This window comes from Mytilus galloprovincialis, chromosome 1, assembly GCF_965363235.1.
Source record: "Mytilus galloprovincialis chromosome 1, xbMytGall1.hap1.1, whole genome shotgun sequence".
NCBI lineage: Eukaryota > Metazoa > Mollusca > Bivalvia > Mytilida > Mytilidae > Mytilus > Mytilus galloprovincialis.
The window spans coordinates 104,022,584-104,048,606 of NC_134838.1; the positions used below are offsets into that span (position 1 = coordinate 104,022,584).

The 26,023-nt window shown below is 32.8% G+C and overlaps 1 protein-coding gene across 4 annotated transcripts; it reads left to right on the top strand.

The window, feature by feature from the left end:
- Positions 1 to 13: 13 nt before the first annotated feature.
- LOC143048196 (uncharacterized) lies at positions 14 to 25,698 on the top strand. 4 transcript variants are annotated; one of them, XM_076221736.1, is made up of 12 exons: positions 14 to 189; positions 3,179 to 3,352; positions 6,813 to 7,055; positions 7,482 to 7,641; positions 8,342 to 10,088; positions 10,610 to 10,696; positions 11,125 to 11,255; positions 14,983 to 15,622; positions 16,066 to 16,089; positions 22,495 to 22,539; positions 23,785 to 23,885; positions 25,252 to 25,698. In XM_076221736.1, exons 2-12 carry the CDS (start codon positions 3,187 to 3,189, stop codon positions 25,391 to 25,393), a joined length of 3,486 nt encoding a protein of 1,161 aa, XP_076077851.1. In that variant the 5' UTR covers positions 14 to 189; positions 3,179 to 3,186; the 3' UTR covers positions 25,394 to 25,698. The 4 variants fall into 4 exon arrangements, with proteins under 4 accessions (XP_076077851.1, XP_076077869.1, XP_076077860.1 ...); XM_076221754.1 differs by lacking the exon at positions 22,495 to 22,539; XM_076221745.1 differs by lacking the exon at positions 16,066 to 16,089.
- The last annotated feature ends 325 nt before the right edge of the window (positions 25,699 to 26,023 follow it).

The following is a 26,023-nucleotide window of genomic DNA, read 5'->3' on the forward strand; positions in this document are numbered from 1 at the left end:
ATAATAAGTGACCCTGATAAGAACCGGAAGCAATATTTTTCACTATTTTTATGATTTAAATTTTAGCATTTTCATCTGCATTTAATGGAAAAGAATGGAATAGGCCTAATAGGCGATTTCAATGCTATGCAACCATTTTGAACGCAGTTATGAAACAATGCGTATATTATTTTACAACTGACCTGTAAGGTATAATACTATATTTTGAAAAATATAATGACCTGGGAACAATATATCATATGTCCCTGGCATGACCAATAATTTACAAAGGCTTTATTATTTTTTGTAAATCACACATCACAATATTCTTCTGCTGTGTTAGATTATCATATGTTGCAAGCAGGTATCTCTGTTGAAGTCCGTGTTTTCCCTCGCCTTACTCAAAATTTTGGAAAAGTCTTGTCACTGCACTCCAGTTCTAATATTCTTTAATTTCTCGTTGTTCAATGTTATCCTTTGGTTATGTCACCACAAATCAACTATCGTATCATAGAAAGAAAACAACTATACTATTTAATTTGGGTCTCATTGGGTCTAAGCGTGACGCGGAATTGCCGATTTTTTGTAAGTGTGACACGTGAAAGTCAAATTATTGTGTCTTAAAAACGGGAAATGAGGTCTAGCGGGACCCGGGAAATGACAAAAAATGAGAATTGCTTACATACATAGTGTAAGCGGGATACGGGAATCTGACGAAACAGTAAGCGGGATCCGGGATCGGAACCCCCCAATGAGACGCCCTTTAATTTTTACTTCATATATATATTCTGAATTGCTAAGACTACATGCATGTACATGTACTTCGGCACTGACAGTATTAGGTCTGTTCAAGCCCAATACACTTTCGCACCCCACACCTTCGCACCTCACATGTTCGCCCCCGGAGTCCGTTCGCACCCTACACGTTCACACCCAATTTTTTTCGAATTTTTAGATACAGTTAACTCTCGTTGTCTCGAACTCGGTTGACTCGAAATTTCGGATGAGTCGAAGTTTTCACGTGGTCCCGAACTTTATTCCATACAAAAGTATGTAATTCGACTCCTGAAGAGTCAAAATTGGATGAGTCGAAATTTCGGTTGAGTCAAACTAAATTTACGGTACCAAGGTTAACAAAAGAATTCAAAATTCATTTTTTATCTCGATTTCAATACACATACTGGTATGTCAAAACATGACCTCCGGGATTTTTAAAAATGGATTGAAGAGTTAATCAGACAATACACATGTAATTAAATTTCCGGTCACTGAACACTGTATTGATTTATGACATGCTATTTCCATGAGTGTTTACCTAAGATTATCTTTTATAGAATTTTTATAAATAATTAGTGATACATTGTTAATGTTCATGAAAAAGTATTTAAAATGTTTACAAAACAATTAATTTGTGATTGACACTAATGAGCTTGGGTTTGTATAAAGTGAGGATTATGGCTTCCATTGATGATCACATTAGAACTACTCAAACGTCGTCTTTATAAATCTTGTTATATTTTCTTTCGAAAAGAAAGAGTGAGATAAAACAAAATGAATAGAAATCAAAATTTTCTTAAATCTCTTGTATCCGAGAATAAACAATTTTGTCATCTATAACCAGATAACCGACCTGAATAACGAAACTATCAATTGGAAATTACTCTCTTGGAAAAGCCATAGGATTTTTTTTTAATTGAATAAGTAAAATAAATGTCATTAATTTATAATAATAAAAGACTGTGACATACAAATACATCGATCTGATACTAGAATATCGATCCCCTTGCCATATTCACCTGGATTTATTTTAGCTTTACCAAGCTAAGCAAGAGTTGTGTCCCTTAGATTGTCGAACTTCCGGTGTTCGTTTGAGTCGAACTACGTGTATCTCAAAATATTTCTCTGGTCCGGCTGACTTCGACATAACGAGAGTCGACTGTATTTCTTTTATATGTATATACCAAATATTTCTACTTTATACTGCAAGTACCTGGGTTTATTTCCTAAATATAGTAACATAGCTATATTTTGTATAATGTCTATTTCATCATGAAACACTGTCTCCACAATCAGGGATGAAAATAAGTTTGACATTTGTGTTACAATTTAAAAAGCTATCAGTGTATTGATTTAAGTTCATTTAGTTGCCGTATAGAAACAATATTAGGTCAATGTCCTAAAAATATAAAAAAAATTGTACTCAATGCAAAACTTTCTTAGCCTAATACAAAAAAGGTTATATTTTCCTGACATTGACCATGTTGACCTAATATTGTATATTTCTTGAATAAGATTTGAGGAATTATTTTACAGATTTCATTTTTTACAGCTTGGCTCCTTTTATCTCATGAAGATGAAAACATGTGTGTTTGTCACTCAGAATCCCAATTCCTTTTGAAACAATGAAAAAGAAATATTTATAGAAATACACTTTAATTCCATGACACAAAAAAAAAAAACTTGTCAGAATCTCACTTTATTTAGAAACAATAAAAAAATATATATGCATAGCAATACATTTCCCAAAACTCGTTTACAAATTATTAAACACAATACCGATAATAATTGGGCGCGAAAGTGTAGGGTGCGAACGTGATTGGACAAGAACGGACTTGGATTCGACACTGACATCGACCCTACATGTACATGTAGATTAAATCAGTACAATGTGACGTCGTAACTCTCAACACATATAGTCAAAACAAATAGCACATAACAAATATACATGAAAAAGCACAGTATTGTGAAAAAAGAATCATCATGATCATAGACAGTATATATAATAATCAGCACTTTGAATATTTAATTGGTCTATTTCAATTTGGATGCACAATCTGTTGTTGTATTTTTTTAGTTTTTTTAATCTTTTTTTTGTACCTTAACCCTTTTTAACATAATATGATGCAAGTCAAATGGTTTTTTTTTTTAAGTTAAATGAATTTGTATGAAACAGTAAGAAAAAAAATTAAAAGATTTTGAGTTGATAAGTGGACTGATTTTCTGTTTTATTGTTTTTCTTACTGTTATTGGAGACTTAATTAAATGCCATATTAATCAGAATACTGGTCATTCTCAGTCTAAATAATAAAATGTAGAATTGTCACAAGTGGCATTGAACTAAAAAAAATGTCAAATATATTTTGTGATTGCTGTTATATTTTTTAATATTTATTTATAACTTCTTTACTCTTGTTTTTAGATTGTAACATGTCTGGAGAATACAGTTACCAGGTTCTTAAAGTGTGTGTTGCACAAATCTGTCAGAATCTAGGTTGGAATTCGACACAATCAACACCACTAGAACTTTTGACAGATATTCTAGAACGCTACCTGGTGCAAGTGGGGAAAGTAACACACAGATATGCTGAACAATGTAAGTGATGTCCATCCTTTTACATCATGGAAAATTTACAGTTTTGAAGGATCATTTTTATAGTTAAGAAAAGTGGAGGGGATTTGTTTGATATATATTATTTACAATTTTGACACGAATTGGATATATAGATATAAATACATGTATGCAGAGTGGTTGCCTGCTATGAGCATTGATGAGACATTAAGGGCATCCGATACAGTTTCAAGGGGGTTAACTCTTGGCGCGATGTTAAGCGTTTGAATTCCCACAAAACATCACTTTTTTCGGGACGTAATGCGTGTAATTTCCCGTAATAAGAAACGTAATGTGGATTTTTCGATACTCCAATTTCTGTTTCTCCCGCATGCTAACTTCTGCACCATTAATATTAGTGCATTTGATTCTAACAGGATAACAGTCTAATGAAATCATAATAAATAAAACACATTACTGTTTCTGTGTAATCTTCAACAAAATATCGTATAATTAGCAATCTCAAGATCACCCTTTTGGTGTTACTAATATAATGCATGTCAATTATCATTTTTGATATGAGGAAGACACTACCTTAAATGCCAGATTAATACCAAAACTATGTCCTATACATTGATTGATTGTTGGTTGCTTAACGTCCAGTGGCAAATATTTCATGCACAATATTTGACGGGACGTATTTTGATATACAAATGTCCGTCTGTCCGTCGTAAACATGGAACAGCATATTATCCTAATGTCATCAAACTTAACATGGTTGTTTTTTCATGATGGTCAAACACACAGTCCGCGATGTATCTCAAAAACGATTTATGATTATTGCTTAAAACTTTACACACTTCTTAGTTATATGAATTTGAAGATCTGTAGTATACTTTTTGAGGATGATTCAAATTTGATTTTTAGAGTTATTGAGTTTATGAAAAAAGAGAGGGTTTTCACATGTCCCACCGTATCTCAGAATCTATTGATAATTATTACTAGTGTGAAGCTAGCCGTCGATTATACTAGTATAATTATTGCATAAAAAATTTCACATACATTTTTGTACTTGTTAGTTAAATTATTCTTAAGATCTGTATATTATTTCGTGATGATTCTTTATTTCATTTTTGAGTTCTCAGTGATTTTTTATTGAGCTTCAATTTGGTATCATAGAAAACATGTTGTGATATACAAACTTCCTTTTGAGCAAGAATAAGGAATGAGTCAGGATATACTTCGCATGACTTCCCCCGTGTTATTTTAAAAACATGTATTATTCTTTTTCATAAGACGACGGGCGTATTATGCTCTCGTAGCTCAGCTGTTTAATTTGTTCTTTAATTTTTTTACAAATATATTAGAGAAATGACGGAATGACAGCAAATACGATGCAATTTCCATTATAATTAATATTTCCGAATGACAACTCTTTTAAAGAATAGTTGGCATGCACTGATTTTCGAACATGTCCATACGATATTTGTTTTATAGAATTTGGGAAGAACTGTACACTTGAAAAATTTAATTAACCATAAGGACCGGAAGGACAGACAGAGGAATGAACGTGCGATATTTTATGTACCCCGCAATGCGTCGCGCTGTGGTGAAAAAATATATATAGTTATTTACCAATGAAATTATGCATACGTTATATGCGCAATCCTCTCGCTATTAATTCAATCGTTTTTACCAAATCAAAGTTTCAAAATTATGGTATAGTTTATAGCATCCTTATAATATTGAAGATTCTCCTTTATAAGATTTTGTTTTTGTTTTCTGACAACATAAAACAGAAGTGGCTAATGAGACAACTCTCAACAAGAGACAAACATGACACAGAAATTAACAACTATAGGTCACCGTACGGTCTTCAACAATGAGCAAAGCCCATACCGCATATATTAGTCAGCTATAAAACTGTTTAGGAGCCTCCCAATATTATTCAATTGTTATCATTGACCCGAATAAAAATTTAATTTTATGAGTTAATGTGAAATTCTAAAAAGTGATCAAAACGTGAATAGAGGGATTTGAAGGAGTATTGTAATGAAACAGCAGCCCACCAAACAAAAAAAACAAAAAAACAAAAAAACTTCTAGAGGTCAAAAAAAGGTATAAATTAATACACGAGTGTGTACAGTACATGTTGTACCTGTATGCCAAGTTCTAAATTGCGGAGTCTTTAATTTTAAAAGCCGTAAAAATTATCAACAGTCCGTAATCACTTTTCTTGAGATGTTTCTCACTTAGACCACAAACAAAGAGATGTATTTATGATTTACATGATTTTAGTTCCGAAAACAATATTACTAATTTTTAGGTAGCTCTTTACAAGCAATATTTAAACATCTGAAAAATGTCACCGGTAATTAGCAGCGATAACGTCGAAAAAGTCTGCCAGCGACGTCAGGCACTTTAACGCTAACGTTGAGGTTACAAAGAGGGGAACGCAATTTTTAGGATAAATCGCGTTTATCATAGAATCCAGCACGGTGACATATATTTTTTATTTGAGATTTGGAGAAAGCATGACAAAATGCAGTTTATATAGAAAAATGATAAAAATGACATTTTCAGAAACACTTTATTTCCATATGTTTTGGATTAAAAAATTCCACTTTGAGCATCTGGTCCACAATGACAAGCAAGACTTGAATAGTTGTATAGTCATTCGTGTAGGAATTTATTTTTTCCCTTTTTGTCACTTATCACAGCTTTAAATTGAACCCGATCTTAATAATTTACGACGAAGAATATTTGCTCCAAAATTTTTATAACATTGCCTACCTTTTTTACAAAATTGCACAAATCCCCAATTTTCAGCCTCAATTTTCTCGAAAACGAGCATGGTGACCTATGTTTTATTTTGTGTTTTATTTTATAACTCGCCAAGGCCTACAACATATTTCAAAACTATAAAAATGACATTACATCGAGAAACTGTATCGGATGCCCTTAAGACCAAAGAACAAAGATGTGAACAATTGCAGGTGAATTGTATGGTGTTCTTTAGGCTTCAACGATGAGGAAAACACATACCTTAAACTAAGCCTGGATTGCAAAATTATATGCATTGATATACAATGTATCATGTTAAGGTACATACACAGTAATGATAACATTTCATTTGTTGTGTTTGTTTTGTTATAAATATTTAAAAATCTCCAAATAATCTGTTTTGTGTATTGTCTTCAAAATAAGCAACATCACTGTACATATATGCCTATTAATTATCTGTACTATTTTTCCTAAGATAAGCCACTCCTAAATTAATTGTGTTCGATATTAAATAAATCTATATTATTATTTGACAAAAAAGCATGCCTTTTTCCTACTTGACCTTGAAACACTTGTGTACATCTGTACTCTTTGATGGTATATAAGTAGACTGTGATTAAACAAGATTTAAGATCAATTTGGACATAAAAAATATGTGAATTGTCTGATATAGTATTGAAGAAAGTATAGTTGTTGATACTGTAATTTTTTGTATTCTCAGTTGGAAGAACAGAACCCAATATAGATGACATAGGTTTAGCCTTCCGTCATTTGAATGTCAGTCCTAGTGAGTTAGGAGAATACATTAAGAATGCAGATCCTTTACCATACGCTCATGATGTTGTGGCATTTCCTGTTCCAAAGAAACCTAATCTACAGTTCCCTAAACCAGACTGTAGAGAGGTGTTCACAAGGGATGAATCTATACCAGAGTATATGCCACTTATGCATCCTGAACTGGAAGGTACAGTAGAAATGTAGAAATGTCAATAATGATTATAGATTTTACTTGAAAATTCTTTTTGTATACATGATATAGTGTATTTTCATCTCTTCATTCTGGCAATATTCATGCCTTATGGCATAATACTTCAAACATTTCTTTCTGCCTACCAAGTGTTTCAGTAATTTAGATTGGGGTAGTAAAACTTGAATGTTACTTGCTTTTTGGGGCAAGAAAAATTACATTTGTTCACAACTGGTCATTTTTACCTTGATATACTACTTTAGCCTATGCTGACTATAATCTATAAAAATTACTCTCCTTGTATTTGGTAAACAAGTTGACATTCATGATTGTGTACAACTAGTAACCTGTAAAACTTGCCTAAGATAAAATAACAAGAGATTACTGTTTAAAACATTTAGACATGTTGGTTTTTTTCTTCAGAGGAAGAGTCTGTGTCTACTGAACCAAGTACAGATACAAGAGTAACAGGATTATTACCAGTTCCAATATTGAATCAGATATCAACAAGTCCAGTAGATGGCACTGCTGTAGACAAGCATGCTAATACACCACCAGATGGACCTCCATTTAAAAGAAGACGGTATAACTTCTTTATATTTACCTCTTGTCCTGCAAACTGTCCAATGTTTTAAAGTAGATAAACATACTTTACAAAAGAAGTTTGAAAATTTAAAATGAGAATAAATGGACATTCAAATTTCACTTGAAAAAATCACTCTATATTATATGAATTTTAATGTAGGTATATATTCTGATGTGAATAGAACGAAATTAATACAATATTAACAGGAGATTAACCAATTATTTGGAAAATTGTTATGAATGAGATTAGGAAGTAAAGAAGATAAGTGGGATATTCATTCTTCTTTATGTTTCACTACATCATAATTAGATTAAAAAAAGTTGATGCCAAAAATTTACTATTGTAGATCTTGATTAGATGTGATCCCATTATAATTTTTTTTTTTTATTAAGTATTTTCTATGTAAAACATGAAATATGTGATACAATAATCTGGATATTTTGCATGAACTCATGCCCCACTACCATATATCACAATTGGGACTAATGTTTTGTCAAAACTTTTAAATTGTAGTACATGTAATATCAAATATCACTATTTACTGGTTCTCTTGAATTCATGTTTTTTTTTTGCCAAATATAGCCCATGGTCATCAGATTCATCTGTAGCATACTGAATAAATACAATGTTTTGGTTTCTATTTGTAAATATTTAAATATTTTGTCTAAACAATAATTATTCATTGAAACTTTTACAGGTTAGACAGTGGTGCTCTTCCTGAAGACGCTGGACCATCATTATATGAAATGAAAAGTGTTATCATATCAACGTCAGGAGATCATACACCAACTCATGGCAAAGCTGGCAAACTTCCCGATCCAAGAACACCACCTCAAGGATACCCTAAAAAGGCAAAAGAATCACCCAAACCATCACCTGTCAAACAGTCAAAGAAATCATTGGCAAAAGAAAAATCAGATTCAAATAAAGAAAAAATTGAAAGAGATCTATTTTCTGAAACTGTGTTTGTGCCAAGTTCTTCAAAATCTGATTCAAAAGATGTACAAACAGAAATTGTAAGACCGAAATCCACTGTAGTGTCACCACCTGGTTATGGGCCTAAATCTAAATCTCCTGGACAGGCTAAAAGTCCTAAAGGTCCAGGACGACCACCAGGTAGACCTCCAAAAAGTCCAGGGAGACCTCCATTAAAGAAAAGTCCAGGTAGACCTCCCATGCAGAGAAGTCCTGGCAGACCTCCTTTATCAAGAAGTCCAGGTAGATCACCATTCCAAAGAAGTCCAGGAAGACCACCTTTACATAGGAGTCCAAGTCGACCTCAATCTGGAAGAAGTCCTGGTCGTCCACCAAAAAGTCCTAGAGGCAGACCCAGAGGATTTATTCCTGTGGTGGTTAAACCTAATCGCCCAGCAGATATAGAAACAATTGAGAGAAATATATTAGAAAGAATGTCACCAAATTCACAAATTTCAAATGAAGACATTAAAGATGTTATTTCAACACCAACAACTGAACAGCCAATAGATTTGTCTCTGTCTGGAAAATCTACAGAATCATCTGTCAGTGAGGTTGTTGTTAAGACTGAAGAAAATGAAGAAAATTCACAAGATGGATCCTCCAAACTTGTAATCGTAGAACAGTCTCACAGGCCACGTGGTAGACCACCAATCAGCCCAGAGAAGAAAATGGCAAGATTAGCTGCCATTGATGACATTATTGATTCAGTTATTGCAAAATCATCTAAAAATGAAGAAACTATAGAAAATAAGAAACCAGTCCCTCACTTTGCTAGTTCTGATGATGAAAATAAAAGTGAATCTAAAGATAAAAAATCAATATTCAATGACGAAGAATCATTTGATGCTTATGTCACAAATGTTAATTTAGATGACATGCAGACTGAGGTCATATCAGAGGTCACCATTAAAACTGAGGCACCTGAGGGGAAGGATGATGTTAATAATATCACTTTACCTACTGGTGAAAAAATACCACCTCTACCACCACCACTGCTTACATCCCCACCTATAAAAAGACCAAAAGGACGTCCAAAGGGTTCGGGAAAAAAGAAATTAACAACACCAGTTAAGGAAAAGTCAAAGTTAAAACAAACTGTTCTATCTGAAACTATAAGTCAAGTAAATATTTTTGAAAGCAAATCACCAGAAGTCAAAAGTCCTGAAAAGAAGCCAATGGATCCATGGATGGCAGCTATGTCGGCGGCAGGTCTGTCTGTATCAGTACGGCCACCTGAACCAGAGGAAGATACAATGCCTGCTACTCAAGATACAGACGTGTCAGATATAGTGGAGGTAGAAAATGTCACTATTGAAGTAGGGAATGAAACAGTCGAAGTTAAGACAGAGTCAAGTGAAATCAGAAATGAACCAGTTGTGATTAAAACAGAACCTCTGGAAACAGGAAAGGATGATAACAAAATTAAGGGAAAATCTGAGAAATCTGAAAAATCTGAAAAATCAAAGGTAAGATTATGTTTTGTTTAGTTTTTTTATGGAATGGTTGTTATAAAAATAGGAATTGAAGAAGTACTACTAGGCATTTTTGTTTCAAGAAAAACATTTTTTTACTATAAAGTATGTTTCTTATAGACCCAATTTGGTTGCAGATCTTTAAGTCAATTATTTTACATTTACTTCTTTTAAAGCATTGACCTTACCATCCTAAGTAGGCCAAGATCAAGTTTCTTGGTGTAAGTTGAAAAATAAAGGTTGCTGAAGTTAACATATTTTTGTCATTCAATACTTCAACTTAGTTTTTCAATGACATATTATTGGATTCTTCTTTAACATGTTTAATGTGCATTTATTAGAATATTTTATTTCCAAAACATCAGATTAAGAAATTCTCAAAATTGTCTGCCTTCTTTTTTAAAGACATTTAAAAAATTCCCTATATGTCTTAAAATCACTAAAACATTATGCTACTGTATTTACTCCACTTATAAAATCATGACAATTAAAAGTTCTTCATTTAAATATTTAAGGAACACAAGAAAAAGAAAGAAAAGAAAAAGAAAAACAAGAACAAAGACAGAGACAAGGAAAAAAGTAAAAAGGATAAAAGTCGTGAGGTAAGAGTCTTAGTTGTAACTTTCAGTTCAGTGCTACTCCATTTGTATTTACTGGAATTGAAGCTAAACACTCAAGTATCCTGCTTATAAACATGTCAGCTGAAATTGCATCATAATACACTATTTTTAAAATCTTAATGAGGTTTAAATTGATTCATTATTATTCTGTAAATGTATTTTCAATTAAGCACTTCTGCTAGTAAGTTTTGTGATATGCTGATAATTAGTATTGCTTTGGAGACATTAATCAAATGATGCACTATTTATATGTGCTAAAATTATTCCAGTCTGTATTTTACTTTTTGTGGAATGCATAAAATTCACCTACCAACTCCATTCATTCATACTCATAGTTTCCTGTTGTTTGATGAAGGATTTTTCATATTTTTATCTGGTTTATAATTGTAAAACATCCTTTTACTTTTCAGACATATTTCCCAACCAAGTTGAAGATAAAATTTGGTGGTGCATCAAATAAATGTGAAAGCACTCGTGTTATAATGTCTCCAAGAACAGAGTCATCACCAAGTGAATCTCCTCGACAAGAAGGTCTTAAACTGTATGTTTATAATAATTATGTTATTTATAGATAGATACCGGTTCATTAGATTAAAATTTGATATGATTCTGATCAGGGCTATTCCAGAAAAAAATGTATGGGGGAGTTGGAAGGCACATTATATTAATAATACATGGGTGATGGGTATCAGAGCAACTTTTCACACTTTAACGCACTATAATTCTCAATTACAATTGTCTGGGTAGCGGGTGCTGACAAAAACTGCCTTCCAACCCTCCCATACATTTTTTTCTGGAATAGCCCTCAGTTACATTTAAATAGATAGTAGTTTTAGGGTAAAATAGAAACTCACAATTTTTTGGCACACCCAAATTTACTTTAAACTATCTTAAATAGATTTTTATGTACTGTATACACAAATAAATATTTGTTTAGAGTTGACTTGCACACATATGCACCCCCCCCCCCCCCCCCATATTTTGGCAAATAATACTAGAGACATTTTGAAAATGATTTTTTTTTTTTGGTAGTTAAAATGATGTGTAAAAATTTTGACCTTGCCCCTATTTTCGACGTAATTTCTTCCAAGCTACATACCTCTAATAGCACTCCTTCAATTATTTTACATGCCAATGAAAGTACAAAAAAACTTTGAATTCTTAATTTTGAATTCAGTTACATTTCAATTATTTCTAGTGTTATTAAAATGTTATTAAAGCATACCTGAAATTAAATTAAAAAAAAAATATAAAAGAAGCATTAAAAAATATTATCAAGGTTTTTAATTAAGGTGGTACCCAACACTTTCACTAAAATTAATTTGGCTCGTTTAATTTTCATAACATTTTGACAAAATATTTTCTTCGACCCTTTGACAAAATTATATAAAAATTTTAAAACATTTGAACCAACCATTTTATCAGAAAAATTACACTGGTTATATAGCAGTTTGACAAACACTTATTTTGATCATTGAGAAGCTTAATATTTCCTTAACAACACAACTTAATTAAAACACTTTGCTGATTTTACAGAGTTATCTCCCTGTAGTGTTAGGTACCACCTTAAAGAATGACTGTAATATTTGTTTCTGTCTATGGAGAAATAACATAAAAAATGTGGTGCACACTGAATGAACCGCGTAGCAGGTTATTTTAAAGTGTGCACCACATTTTTAGCTCACCTGGCCTAAAAGGCCATGTGAGCTTTTCTCATCACTTGGCGTTCGTCGTCCATCGTCGTCGTTAACTTTTACAAAAATCTTCTCCTCTGAAACTACTGGGCCAAATTAAATCAAACTTGGCCACAATCATCATTGGGGTATCTAGTTTAAAAAATGTGTCTGGTGAACCGGCCAACCATCCAAGATGGCCGCCATGACTAAAAATAGAACATAGGGGTAAAATGCAGTTTTGGGGCTTATAACTCAAAAACCAAAGCATTTAGAGCAAATCTAACTGAGTAGAATTGTTAAACAGGTAAAGATCTATCTGCCCTGAAATTTTCAGATGAATCGGATAACCCGTTGTTGGGTTGCTGCCCCTGAATTAGTAATTTTAAGGAAATTTTGCTGTTTTTGGTTATTATCTTGAATATTATTATAGATAGAGATCAACAGTATACAGCAATAATGTTCAGCAAAGTAAGATTTACAAATAAGTCAACATGACTGAAATGGTCAGTTGACCCTTTTAGGAGTTATTGCCCTTTATAGTCAATTTTTAATCATTTTTCGTAAATCTTAGTAATATTTTACAAAAATCTTCTCCTCTGAAACTACTGAGCCAAATTAATCCAAACTTGGCCACAATCATCTTTTGGGTATCTAGTTTAAAAAATGTGTCCGGTGACCCAGCCATCAAACCAAGATGGGCGCCATGGCTAAAAATAGAACATGGGGTCTAATGCAGTTTTTGGCTTATAACTCAATACCCAAAGCATTTAGAGCAAATCTGACATGCCTCACATGGGGTAAAATTGTTTATCAGTTCAAGATCTATCTGCCCTGAAATTTTCAGATTAATCGGACAACCCGTTGTTGGGTTGCTGGCCCTGAATTAGTAATTTTAAGGAAATTTTGCTCTTTTTGGTTATTATCTTGAATATTATTATAGATAGAGATAAACTATAAACAGCAATAATGTTCACCAAAGTAAGATTTACAAATAAGTCAACATGACTGAAATGGTCAGTTGACCCCTTTAGGAGTTATTGCCCTTTATAGTCAATTTTTAACCATTTTTAGCTCACCTGGCCTAAAAGGCCATGTGAGCTTTTCTCATCACTTGGCGTCCGCCGTCGTCGTCGTCGTCGTCGTCTGTCGTCGTTAACAATTTTTCAAACATCTTCTCCTCTGAAACTACTGAATGGATTTGAATGAAACTTAAAATGATTGTTCCTTAGATTATCCTGCACAAAGTGTGTGCTTCGATTTTTGATCCGTCAAAAAACATGGCCGCCGTTACTTAAAATAGAACATAGGGGTCAAATGCAGTTTTTGGGGTTATTGTCCTTTAATGACAATTTTTCACAATTTGTTCATCATATTTGCTAACTTTAAAAAATCTTCTCCTCTAAAACTACTCCACCAAATTCAACCAAACTTCATTTGAATGATCAGTAGGGTGTATAAAATAAAGTTTGTGTTTTATTTTCTATTTCGTCAAAAAACATGGCCGAAGGCATTGTTTACCAGGTGAGCGATTCAGGCTCTAGAGAGCCTCTTGTTTGTAAATCTTAGTAATCTTTTACAAAAATCTTCTCCTCTGAAACTACTTAGCCAAATTATTCCAAACTTGGCCACAATCATCTTTTGGGTTAGTAGTTTGAAAAATGTGTCCGGTGACCCGGCCATCCAACCAAGATGGCCGCCATGGCTAAAAATAGAACATGGGGTAAAATGAAGTTTTTGGCTTATAACTCAAAACCCAAAGCATTTAGAGCAATTCTGACATGGGGTAAAATTGTTTATCAGGTCAACGTTTATCTGCTCTGAAATTTTTAGATGAATCGGACAACCCGTTGTTGGGTTGCTGACCCTGAATTGTTAGTTTTAAGGAAATTTTGCTGTTTTTGGTCATTATCTTGAATATTATTATTGATAGAGATAAACTGTAAACAACAATAATGTTCAGCAAAGTAAGATTTACAAATAAGTCAACATGACCGAAATGGTCAATTGACCCCCTTAGGAGTTATTGTTCTTTATAGTCAATTTTTAACAATTTTCATAAAATTTGTAAATTTTTACTAACATTTTCCACTGAAACTAATGGGCCAAGTTCATTATAGATAGAGATAATTTTAAGCAGCAAGAATGCTCAGTAAAGTAAGATGTACAAACACATCACCATCACCAAAACACAATTTTGTCATGAATCCATCTGCTTCCTTTAATATTCACATAGACCAAGGTGAGCGACACAGGCTCTTTAGAGCCTCTAGTTTATGTTATTAAGAATAGACAGAAAAATTATTACAGTGATTTCTTATAATTTAATTCAAAATTCCATTTTAAACCGGAGTATATCATGAAAAAACGTTGATGACGTCACTGTCATATGACAATATTATTTCTATGAGCTGATAAACAAAACAACGTCAGTCAATCATAAGACGTGTTACATCCAAAATTAAAATATCGTTAGTAAAACAAAATACTTTAAATGTATATTGTCTGGCATCAGTTTATGTTCTTTTGGATTTTTCTTGTTTTTATATTTATGTTTGAATTAAGATCTATGAAAAATCACTAATAATTTTGCAGAGTAATAAAGAAGACAACACCACAGATCTCTGAAACCAAACCAGCATCACCATCTGTTACTTCAGTAAAGAAAGAGCCAAAAACTAAAGAAATCAAAAAAGAGCCTAAGCCAGGACTTGTGATAGAGGAGGAGCCCCCTGTTCTCACACCAGAACCTCCAAAAACAGCAACTCCTCCACCTCCTGTTCTCAGGGTGCCATCCCCTGTTCCTCGTAAAAATCCTAGTAAACTTTCTATCCCAGAGCTACCTCGAGGTGTTGTCCCATCACCACCCCCACCAAATCTGTCACAGCCATCTACATCCAGTGTACCAAGAAAACGTGAACCTGAAGCTAAAAAATTTCCATCCCCTGCCCCCACGGAAACTAAAACATCTCCGGTGCAAACCCCATCTACCCCTCCATCATCACCTCCGCATCGTCCAGAATCTCCAGTGGAACACGTCAATTCACCTCATAGTGACACACCTTCTACCAGTCCATACCATTCCCCATCTCCTTCTCCTGGTCCCTCTAACCCCAGGGAGAAGTTTGAATTGCCTCCTATGCCCCCACCCTCTATAGTTCCTCCCCCTCCTCCTCCATCCAAGCCATCATCAGTACAGAGAACAGTAGTAGCTGAAACGATTGGAACCTTCATAGTAAGTCTGATACTTAAACCATATTGTAATTGCATAATAGCAGGGTTCAAATAGTCAACTAAAAACAGATTTTACATATACATTCCTATCCATGCTTCAGATCGCTTTCCTGCTTTATTGCTTTTAATGTTCATTCATTTTATTAGAATGTAAGGCTTTTCATTGTCTAATATGGCTTTAAAATCATCAAATTATTTATATCCTATATCAAATTTATCATTTTTTGCATATGAATTAATACTAAAATCATTCATAATTAATCTGTCTCTTATCTATATTGAGTAAAAGCTGATAGATGGGTTGTTACCATTATAATATGAGCATCCCTGATGAGCACTGTAGACGAAACATGCATCGGGCGAAAAAAAAAATCCTAGAATAAAATGTATCTTAGATGAGTTTGTTTACATAACTATTGTCCTTGTTAAAATTATACTTATCAGGTGTCAGAAGATCATGTCATTGAGGTGAAGTATCATTTCATGTCTGTTACCTCTAACTACACGTCTTTGTTTGTATGATAAGTCCACATCTAACTACATTTTCTTTTTTATGGTGATTTTAAACATGTATATCACAAAACTGTTTGTCTAGAAATTAAACATTCCCAGGCATTTTCACAGATTGGATCAGAAAAAGGTTTCATTCCATTTAATTACAAATTGAGATTATATTTCGGAAAAAAGATCAAATCTAATGTTGTCAAAGAAAACAACTGGCTAATCATATATTTTAATTATCAAAAAACTAATGTACCTAGTACTGAGGTTAAAACAAACAAAAACTAATGTACCTAGTACTGAGGTTAAAACAAACAAATTGTATACATATTTATTTAACTTGCATCTGGGAAATATTTTTAAAATAACTATGTTTGGATTGAATTTAAAACATTTGAAATACTATTCGAAATCAGTACTTGGGGGTTAAACTGTAAAAGATCAGAATATTTTTATCAGACAAGAAATTATTTGTAGGTTGCTAGTATTTTGCTACAGGTTAAGCACATTTTGAATTATCAATAAACTGTTTCATTCATATATGTTTGACAACCCTTCACTTAGTATTGCCAGTAAAACTTTTCAGAGGAGTTACAACATTTTAGTATTATCTGTAACGTTTAGAATATTTACGATCTTTAAAAGAAAAATTTGAATTGATCACTAAAAGTACAATGCAAGTTATAAAGAAATAGGGGTGATGTGATTTATCTTATCTATATGGATCTTTTGGTCAAAAATATCCATTAGTTGTAATGACTAACATAGAACACAGTATACTAACTCATTGTCATATTACTGTAGTCAACAATAGCATAAAGTTTGAGGTGATAGCGTTTATAATATTTTAGATATGTTGCCACTAAAGACAACAACACTCAAATTTTCACCACATGGTTTTGGTTTATTAGATCGACATGTTTCACCACATGGTATTGGTTTATTAGATCGACATGTTTCACCACATGGTATTGGTTTATTAGATCGACATGTTTCACCACATGGTATTGGTTTATTAGATCGACATGTTTCACCACATGGTATTGGTTTATTAGATCGACATGTTTCACCACATGGTATTGGTTTATTAGATCGACATGTTTCACCACATGGTATTGGTTTATTAGATCGACATGTTTCACCACATGGTATTGGTTTATTAGATCGACATGTTTCACCACATGGTATTGGTTTATTAGATCGACATGTTTCACCACATGGTATTGGTTTATTAGATCGACATGTTTCACCACATGGTATTGGTTTATTAGATCGACATGTTTCACCACATGGTATTGGTTTAATAGATCGACATGTTTCACCACATGGTATTGGTTTATTAGATCGACATGTTTCACCACATGGTATTGGTTTATTAGATCGACATGTTTCACCACATTGTATTGGTTTATTAGATCGACATGTTTCACCACATGGTTTTGGTTTATTAGATCGACATGTTTCACCACATGGTATTGGTTTAATAGATCGACATGTTTCACCACATGGTATTGGTTTAATAGATGGACATGTTTCACCACATGGTATTGGTTTAATAGATGGACATGTTTCACCACATGGTATTGGTTTAATAGATGGACATGTTTCACCACATGGTATTGGTTTATTAGATCGACATGTTTCACCACATGGTATTGGTTTAATAGATCGACATGTTTCACCACATGGTATTGGTTTATTAGATCGACATGTTTCACCACATGGTATTGGTTTATTAGATCGACATGTTTCACCACATGGTATTGGTTTATTAGATCGACTTGTTTCACCACATGGTATTGGTTTAATAGATCGACATGTTTCACCACATTGTATTGGTTTATTAGATCGACATGTTTCACCACATGGTTTTGGTTTATTAGATCGACATGTTTCACCACATGGTATTGGTTTAATAGATCGACATGTTTCACCACATGGTATTGGTTTATTAGATCGACATGTTTCACCACATGGTATTGGTTTATTAGATCGACATGTTTCACCACATGGTTTTGGTTTATTAGATCGACATGTTTCACCACATGGTATTGGTTTAATAGATCGACATGTTTCACCACATTGTATTGGTTTACTAGATCGACATGTTTCACCACATGGTAATGATTTATTACATCGACATGTTTCATCACATGGTATTGGTTTATTAGATCAACATGTTTCACCACATTGTATTGGTTTATTAGATCGACATGTTTCACCACATGGTTTTGGTTTATTAGATCGACATGTTTCACCACATGGTATTGGTTTATTAGATCAACATGTTTCACCACATTGTATTGGTTTATTAGATCGACATGTTTCACCACATGGTATTGGTTTATTAGATCAACATGTTTCACCTATGGATAGGCATCATCAGTACAATGTTACATTACATTTATTCCCGACGCACCTGGAAGCAGTACCTCCTAGAGCGAAGCCAAATGAATTGGTACAGAATTACCATGAGGTGTTGTCCATTTTGGAAATTAAACCAAACATTTTATCATCTCTTTAACGATACCACTAGGAACCTCCAATAAGACTATATACTATAAGACTACAAGGAAGAACTAACTCTTACAAACTTTTATTAATCTATTTAAGGCGAAGTGTACGTAATTGCACGCCTCTAGCGGAATACGGGATTAAAAACGTTCGTCGTTAGTTATGCAAGTTATCTCCCTTACTCCAAGAAAGGACACACGAAAGAGAAACTACTTTCTTCGGTCTATAATGAATCCAACAAGCACGCCTGTGCTGTCTTTAACCTCATAGAAATTATCTAAATAACTCCAATTAGAAATCACAGCATTCTTTACGTTGTTCTGTGTGCAGCCTGACTTAAAAACATTGTTTTAGACGCGTAGGAGAAGGCATTTTGTGTTTATGATATCAACAGAAAGAAAAAACGCCTCACAACAAAATTATAAACAAATAAACAAATAAACATGTAACAATTTTTCTTCTATTGATATCAAATTAATTAAAATGAAACCTGAATTGACCCAACAATATCGTTTTAAAAAGCCGTAGTCTTGAAAGAAAAACACAGTACTCAACGTAAAGTTTTATAATAGGTTACACATAATTAATGAAAGACGTGTGAATTTAATTGTTTAATTAAAAAGACGTTGAAATGTTCGTATTTTGTGCAATTGAAAATTTAAGGAGAGGATTTATATTCATATAAGAAATCAGACGATACCAAGAGAATAATTTGACCACTTGTGCAAAACTTACCAGTCGGAAGAACAAAGACGGAAAACAAACAAAAAATAAACAAATTATGTCCCAAAAATTACTCATTAACTTAAAAATTTTCTTACTCTAACATTTATCTTAAAATAAGTAAAAATTATGTCATTCAACTCCCAGTTTTCAACTTTTCTACATGTGCAGAAAATAAACAGGTGTCTTCTATTCCGTCCGTAATTTATGGGAAAACTAAATCTAAATTTAGAACCATATTGAAATTGAAAGTACACATGTAAGATAAAATATAACATGTCATTTCTTCTTTCACAAATTCCAATTTCGAAGAGATATATAGCGAAATCTGTTTTCTTTTATTGTGCCTGTGTGCATCATTCAAAATTAGAGAATGTAATTTTGAAGTATCAAGTCTCAATCCAAGATTATGAATGAATAAAATATAGAATTACTGGGGGGGGGGGGGGGGTATGACCTTTATCGGAACTCCGGGATCGGGTGTTTTTAAGCTCGGGATTTCGGGATTGACCCTTTCGGGATCCGGGAATTCTATTTCCGAATTTCGGGTAGTTGGGATTTAAATTTTTTTTTAATTCGGGACCTCGCCGGATTTCGTGTTTTTAAGCCCAGGATTTCGGGATCTGGATCCTTCCTTCCCTCCTCCCTCTATTATGGTTAAAGAAAAAAGGTCAGGGAAGTTTTGTGATACTTGTAACTGCAATTTAATATTTAGTGGAATGGGAGGTGAAATGTGTTCAGACTATTACATTTCGATTTTTTTTTAAAATTTAACCAAAGTTTACTGCAAGGGGTGTTTAACAACCTCGATGATTATCCATGAGGATCTCGCACTCGGTCAGCTCTAGGTTTTCACCTAGTTCATGATCATACAAGAATTGAGAAGCCTGTGGTTTACTAGTCTTATAATATGAGACTTTGGAGTTCATATAATTTACATTCAACGTTTTTATCGAATATTTCAAGGCTTTTTGACTATCAGTGTTGATCCCCTCTTCCAATTGATTGGATAAAATGAATGGATTGCCGCCCCTATTTCTAACTGAAGACCTATAAACTGACTGGTATTCCAATTTGTTAAAAGAAATAATTGGTATCTCTATTGATTCAATATCGTAATGCCGAAAAACAATCATTTGTTTCCACGAATTCCGAACAGCTAGAAATATATTCCCGAGTTTCAATTTGAGTAACTCGAATAATTCAAGCCCTTTCCATGTCCGATTTTCTCCCACACGAGAAATGTAGCATTCGTACATCAGCTGAATAAAACGACTGAATTATTCGGGTTACAATTTGTGTAGATCCCGAATGCACATAAAAGTAAAGGTCCAGTCCGACTTTCGGAATGGACTGTTGTAGATTTCAGGTTGATTTCTAGAAATAAAAATCATACAAAAATGTTTCACGCAAATATTTGTCTTCAGACGTGTAAAGTTATACAACGGTTACTAGCCGGTTTGGATTGTGATAAAAAGAAGCGCATGCAATGCATAAAATATATAATGTCGTGGCTCAGGGATGTGTTGAATTATAGAAATGCTTGTGCGGCACAAAGATTAGATTAATTTACCCAAATGTACTAAGAATTACCACACAACTTAAATTTACTTAAATATTGATTTGTTATCCTGTGCCAGACAGATGGCTGATATTCTGAGAAGAGACCTTGACGAAATGAAGTTTTATGGGAACAAAGATTTTGAAAACACGTTGCAGTGTTTAGATTTTAACAAAAAATAAGGCACCAAAGTCGAAAATAGTTCTAGTTCATAATGAAGAAAATGTCAACCGTTTTCTAGCTTGGGGATCTCCGCAAGCACCCGAATATAATAGACAAATACAATACAATAGTACACAAAACGTAGCATAAAGAACTAAAGACCGAGCAACACGAACTCCAACAAAACAGTATATATATATTTCATACAAGTATAGGACTATATGAAGCGTCGTGACTGTTGCGGCGACGTCAATAACGTTGTCGTTGTTTTTTGTTTTTTTACACTCAAGATTCAACTTTAACAGGGTATAGCTTGAAAAGTAGCACGGTTGCTAAGGACTTTCTTTGCACCAATCGATTCCTCAGACATTTTAGAATCGTCTCATAAATTTAAAAAAAAATCGATTGTCTAATATGATAGAAAATCTTGGAAATGTAACAATTCCTGCCGAATTTCACGATTTTCCCTATATATCCTTTGTAATTTTGGTGTATGATGCTGGTAACTTCAACAGCTCGTATCTCAAAAACGAAAACGGTTACCCCATTTTTTTATTTTATTTTCCGATTTATTTTTACAAGCAGAATCTACATGTAAAATTTAAAAAGAATCCATTGTGTAGTTTAATTACGTACACTTCGCCTTAAACAACATTTACTTTTCATTCTATTTATATTTATATGTCATTTCACTTTCACTTTCATTTTCTATTTATATAACGTCACCATAACTACCGTAATTATACTTACACTTCAGGTTAACCGCTCAACCGCAAGAAATGCACCTCACTGTAAATTTGATATGTAACATTGTCCTGATGACGCCTATCTATAGGTGAAACATGTTGACCGAATAAACCAATACCATGCAGTGAAAATTTGAGTGTTGTTGTCTTTAGTGGCATCATATTCTTATTCATTTTAAGACAACTGTGAATACCTAACAGTATCCACTCGTTTTTACCCTACCGCACAATCACCACTTCAGCTGTTGGTTCACTTGATAGAATTATAATAATTTAAAGATCAAAGATCAATGTGGAAACAAAAGACGTAGTCATTATCACTCTAATTTAAGTTAACAAAATTAACATTTTCTCCATTTTTCATTATGAGATATAACTGTTGAACACATACATCAATTTTTGCATGGAAAGACAATTGACATGATTAACTAAATTTGTATTCCATATGTGGTAGATTTCTCTTGTTAAAATATTTTATACAATTTGGCAAATTTTACTTTTTGGTAATTTTTGCATCAAAGGACATTCATGATATTTCATCATAGTTATTTTCCTCCTTTATCAAATATGAAATTGTATTGCAGAAATGTTTTTAACTAAAAATAATCGGCCAATGTTGTGTTATTTATCATATCATTGGGTTTATAAGGTTCATTTAATTTTAAGTCAAGACACGACAACACAGCCAAGCTTACTGTCACCAAGCTTAAGGTTTGCTTATCATCATAGTTCATATTCTTTAAGTTTTTATATACAGTAAAACTTTCTTTGTGGTTGAAAGAAAAATATTTTTCTTTCCAATATCTACCTTTGATGAAGTTTTAATAGATAAGAGCTATAAATAGGTTTTACTGTATATTTTTCATGTGTTTGTTATTTTCATGTTTTCATTGTTTTTGTTAAGTTACTTTAGATTTCTGTTTTATATTTTTCTACAGAAATATACTTTCATTCAAGAAAACTTCTAAAAACCATACCATTAATTGCGCTACCTTTGTAATTGAACATGAAAGATTGGCCATGCCTTCACATTACCCTTTACTAATATTATTTATCTAAATAATATGTTTATAGTGTTACATATTAACTGTCTGTTCTACTAACACATTTTTATTTTTGTTTGTACATAGAAAAGTCATCTTGTCATCTCTTGTTACAAAGTTGGTGTCCTAAAGTATACATTCAGAATCATATATCCATGAATTTTCAGAATATTCTTATAGATAGTATTCATTTGCAATCATATAACATCACTTTATTTTGCTCATATGTTACTGATCAAATGTTTTATATTTTTAAGTTACTGAGTCTGATTATCAAACTGATTGGCTAATTTACAGAAAAAAAATATATAGAAATAGAAAATATACTTAAATGAATCTAATTTGTAGTTCATATCACTACACAAATGGACACTCTTTTAAATGTAATTATTATATAGAATGAAAATGGATTATTTTACAAATATACTTGTATACAGGTATGAGCTCATGCCACTTCAGGCATTAGATAAAACCATTGTTTGGGCAATTATCATTTCAAAATATGAGCTGCGTGGAATAGAAATCGATCTTATGCAAGTGCACATATTCATTTACATGTGTAAGACTTTGACTGATTTTTAAACATTCAAATACGAAATCAAAGATGAATTCTGGTTTGTTTTGTTTGGTTCTGAAATCAACTCAATTTTCAAACTTTTACATCCTTTGCATAGAGTTTATTTTCTACCTGAAAATGGTTATCCAACATATATTGGTATTTAATTCATAACGTCATTTCTATCCGACACAGCTCATATGTTGATCTCATAAAGAAATCAGAAAATCTATTATTATTGCTGCATGTTGTTGTAATGTAAATGTAATTTGATTATTGTAGTGTGCAAATATAAATTTATTTTCCATTGAGTTTTGTTTAATGTTGGTTTTAATTTTTGAATGACACTGTTTTCAGGATGCCACTGGACAGAAAGTTTGGATTTGTCCGACATGTAAGATGCCAGACGATGGAAGTCCTATGATTGGTTGTGACATATGTGATGATTGGTATCATTGGTTAGTAGATAAAGGATAGATTGTTACAATTTTTAGCTCACCTGGCCCAGAGGGCCAAGTGAGCTTTTCCCATCACTTGGCATCTGTCGTCGTCCGTCGCCGTTAACTTTTACAAAAATCTTCTTCCATGAAACTAATGGGCCAAATTTAACCAAACTTGGCCACAATCATCACTAGGGTATCTAGTTTAAAAAATGTGTCCAATGACCCAGCCAACCAATCAAGATGGCCGCCCTGGCTAAAAATAGAACATAGGGGTAAAATGTAGATTTTGGCTTATAACTCTGAAACCAAAGCATTAAGAGCAAATCTGACATGGGGGATAAAATTGTTTATTAGGTCAAGATCTATCTGCCCTGAAAATTTCAGATGAATCGGACAACCAATTGTTGGGTTTCTGCCCCTGAATTGGTAATTTTAAGGAATTATTGCTGTTTTTGGTTATTATCTTGAATATTATTATAGATAGAGATAAACTGTAACCAGCAATAATGTTCAGCAAAGTAACATCTACAAATAAGTCAAATGACCAAAAAGGTAATGACCCCTTAAGGAGTCATTGCCCTTTATAGTAAATTTTTAACAATTTTCATTAATTTTCTTCTGTATCTAAAGGGCCAAGTTTATCATAGATAAAGAAAATTGTAAGTAGTAAGAATGTTCAGTAAAGTAAGATCTACAAACATCACCATCACCAAAACACAATATTGTCATGAATCCATCTGTGTCCTTTGTTTAATATGCACATAGACCAAGGTGAGCGACACAGATTCTTTAGAGCCTCTAGTTTTTAGAAGTTTAGTCAATCTTGCTTACTCAGCAATCTTTTCTACTCCTTACCTCGCAAAAAAAATGAAAGGAAAAAAGATGTGTAAACATTACATTTTTGTTTACACTCTTACTGTTTTGTGATAAAGGATTTGGTCATTCATTCAGAATTTCAATGTGCAAAAATCTTTTTCAATTTTGCAATTTGAATTTATACTGTAGACAGGACCATACAATTGCATTTCAAAAATAGTAGCAAACCCAGCTTTATAAAAACATGAAATATTCTTACCATCCTGTTCTCCTTTTAAAATTTACAATTTGTTTCATGTGAAGATAGAGAAAATTGAATACCTAATGACTCAAATGAGAAAGCACACTAGTAAAAAAAAAAGTTTTACTGCAATATCAACAACTCTAGCATAGCACACTTTAAATTGATTTGGTTGAGAGAGAGAGAAAAGTTCAAAGAGTCTTAAGTTATTTATTGGTCTTCAAGGAAAAGTTATAAAGATACATTTTTATGACAGTTGAAGAAGTAAGAATGCAATGTACTTCTTATCTCCACTTTGTAAATTCTGATTGTTCTCCATTCCAGGGTATGTGTTGGTATTAAGGAGGACCCTCCAGAGGATCAGTCATGGTATTGTACAAAGTGTATGGCTCCAAAGAAACAATCAAAGAGAGGCAGGAAGAAAGGCAGTGGGGCTGGAAGAGGAAGAGGAAAGAAACCTGTTTAATACTTTGTCACAATTGGTTTTAAAAATATTTGTAAAATGAATGTTGAGAAATGTTATTCTTACATACTAACAAAAGTGCTTATTTGGATGTGTTACATATGACATATGAACAAATGTACCTTTAAAAAGCAAAATGTTGAATTCATTGTCAACTCTGTGTTGTTAAGTATGTACAGAGCTCCTGCTGAAAGACTAAAAAATGGCATATCTCCTCATTAATTGTTAGTGCAGCTATATTAGTGGGACTTGACTGTAAGTGTTGCTGTGTAGTCTTTCTAGTGAGATTAAAATGTTACAAAGTTGTAGTTCATAACATTCAATCAAACTGATCAAATGATTAAACATTTTATCTAACTGTAAGATGAACACTGCATATGGTCAGCTATGTCAGAAGTGCAATTGCTGATTTTTTTTGTGTATAAATATTTTATCTCATAGATGATCATCTAGGCAATTTATACAAGTGATTTACTATGAATGAAAGAGGCTTATTAAAGTTGAGATAAGAAAATCTGTTTTCCTCTATTCCTAATTAAGTTTTAGTTGGTTTTTCTGTTTTCTGTAAACCCCATCCATACGCTCCTAAACCCATGTTAGTTTGACGAAAAATAAATCCACAGTGTGTTCATA

What these genes read in the sequence shown, in the direction of transcription:
- LOC143048196 (XM_076221736.1), top strand. Translation starts at nt 3,187, where the DNA reads ATGTCTGGAGAATACAGTTACCAGGTTCTTAAAGTGTGTGTTGCACAA. An exon ending in TATGCATCCTGAACTGGAAG is followed by an intron (nt 7,056 to 7,481) that starts GTACAGTAGAAA and finishes TTTTTTCTTCAG; the next exon opens with AGGAAGAGTCTGTGTCTACT. An exon ending in CCTCCATTTAAAAGAAGACG is followed by an intron (nt 7,642 to 8,341) that starts GTATAACTTCTT and finishes AAACTTTTACAG; the next exon opens with GTTAGACAGTGGTGCTCTTC.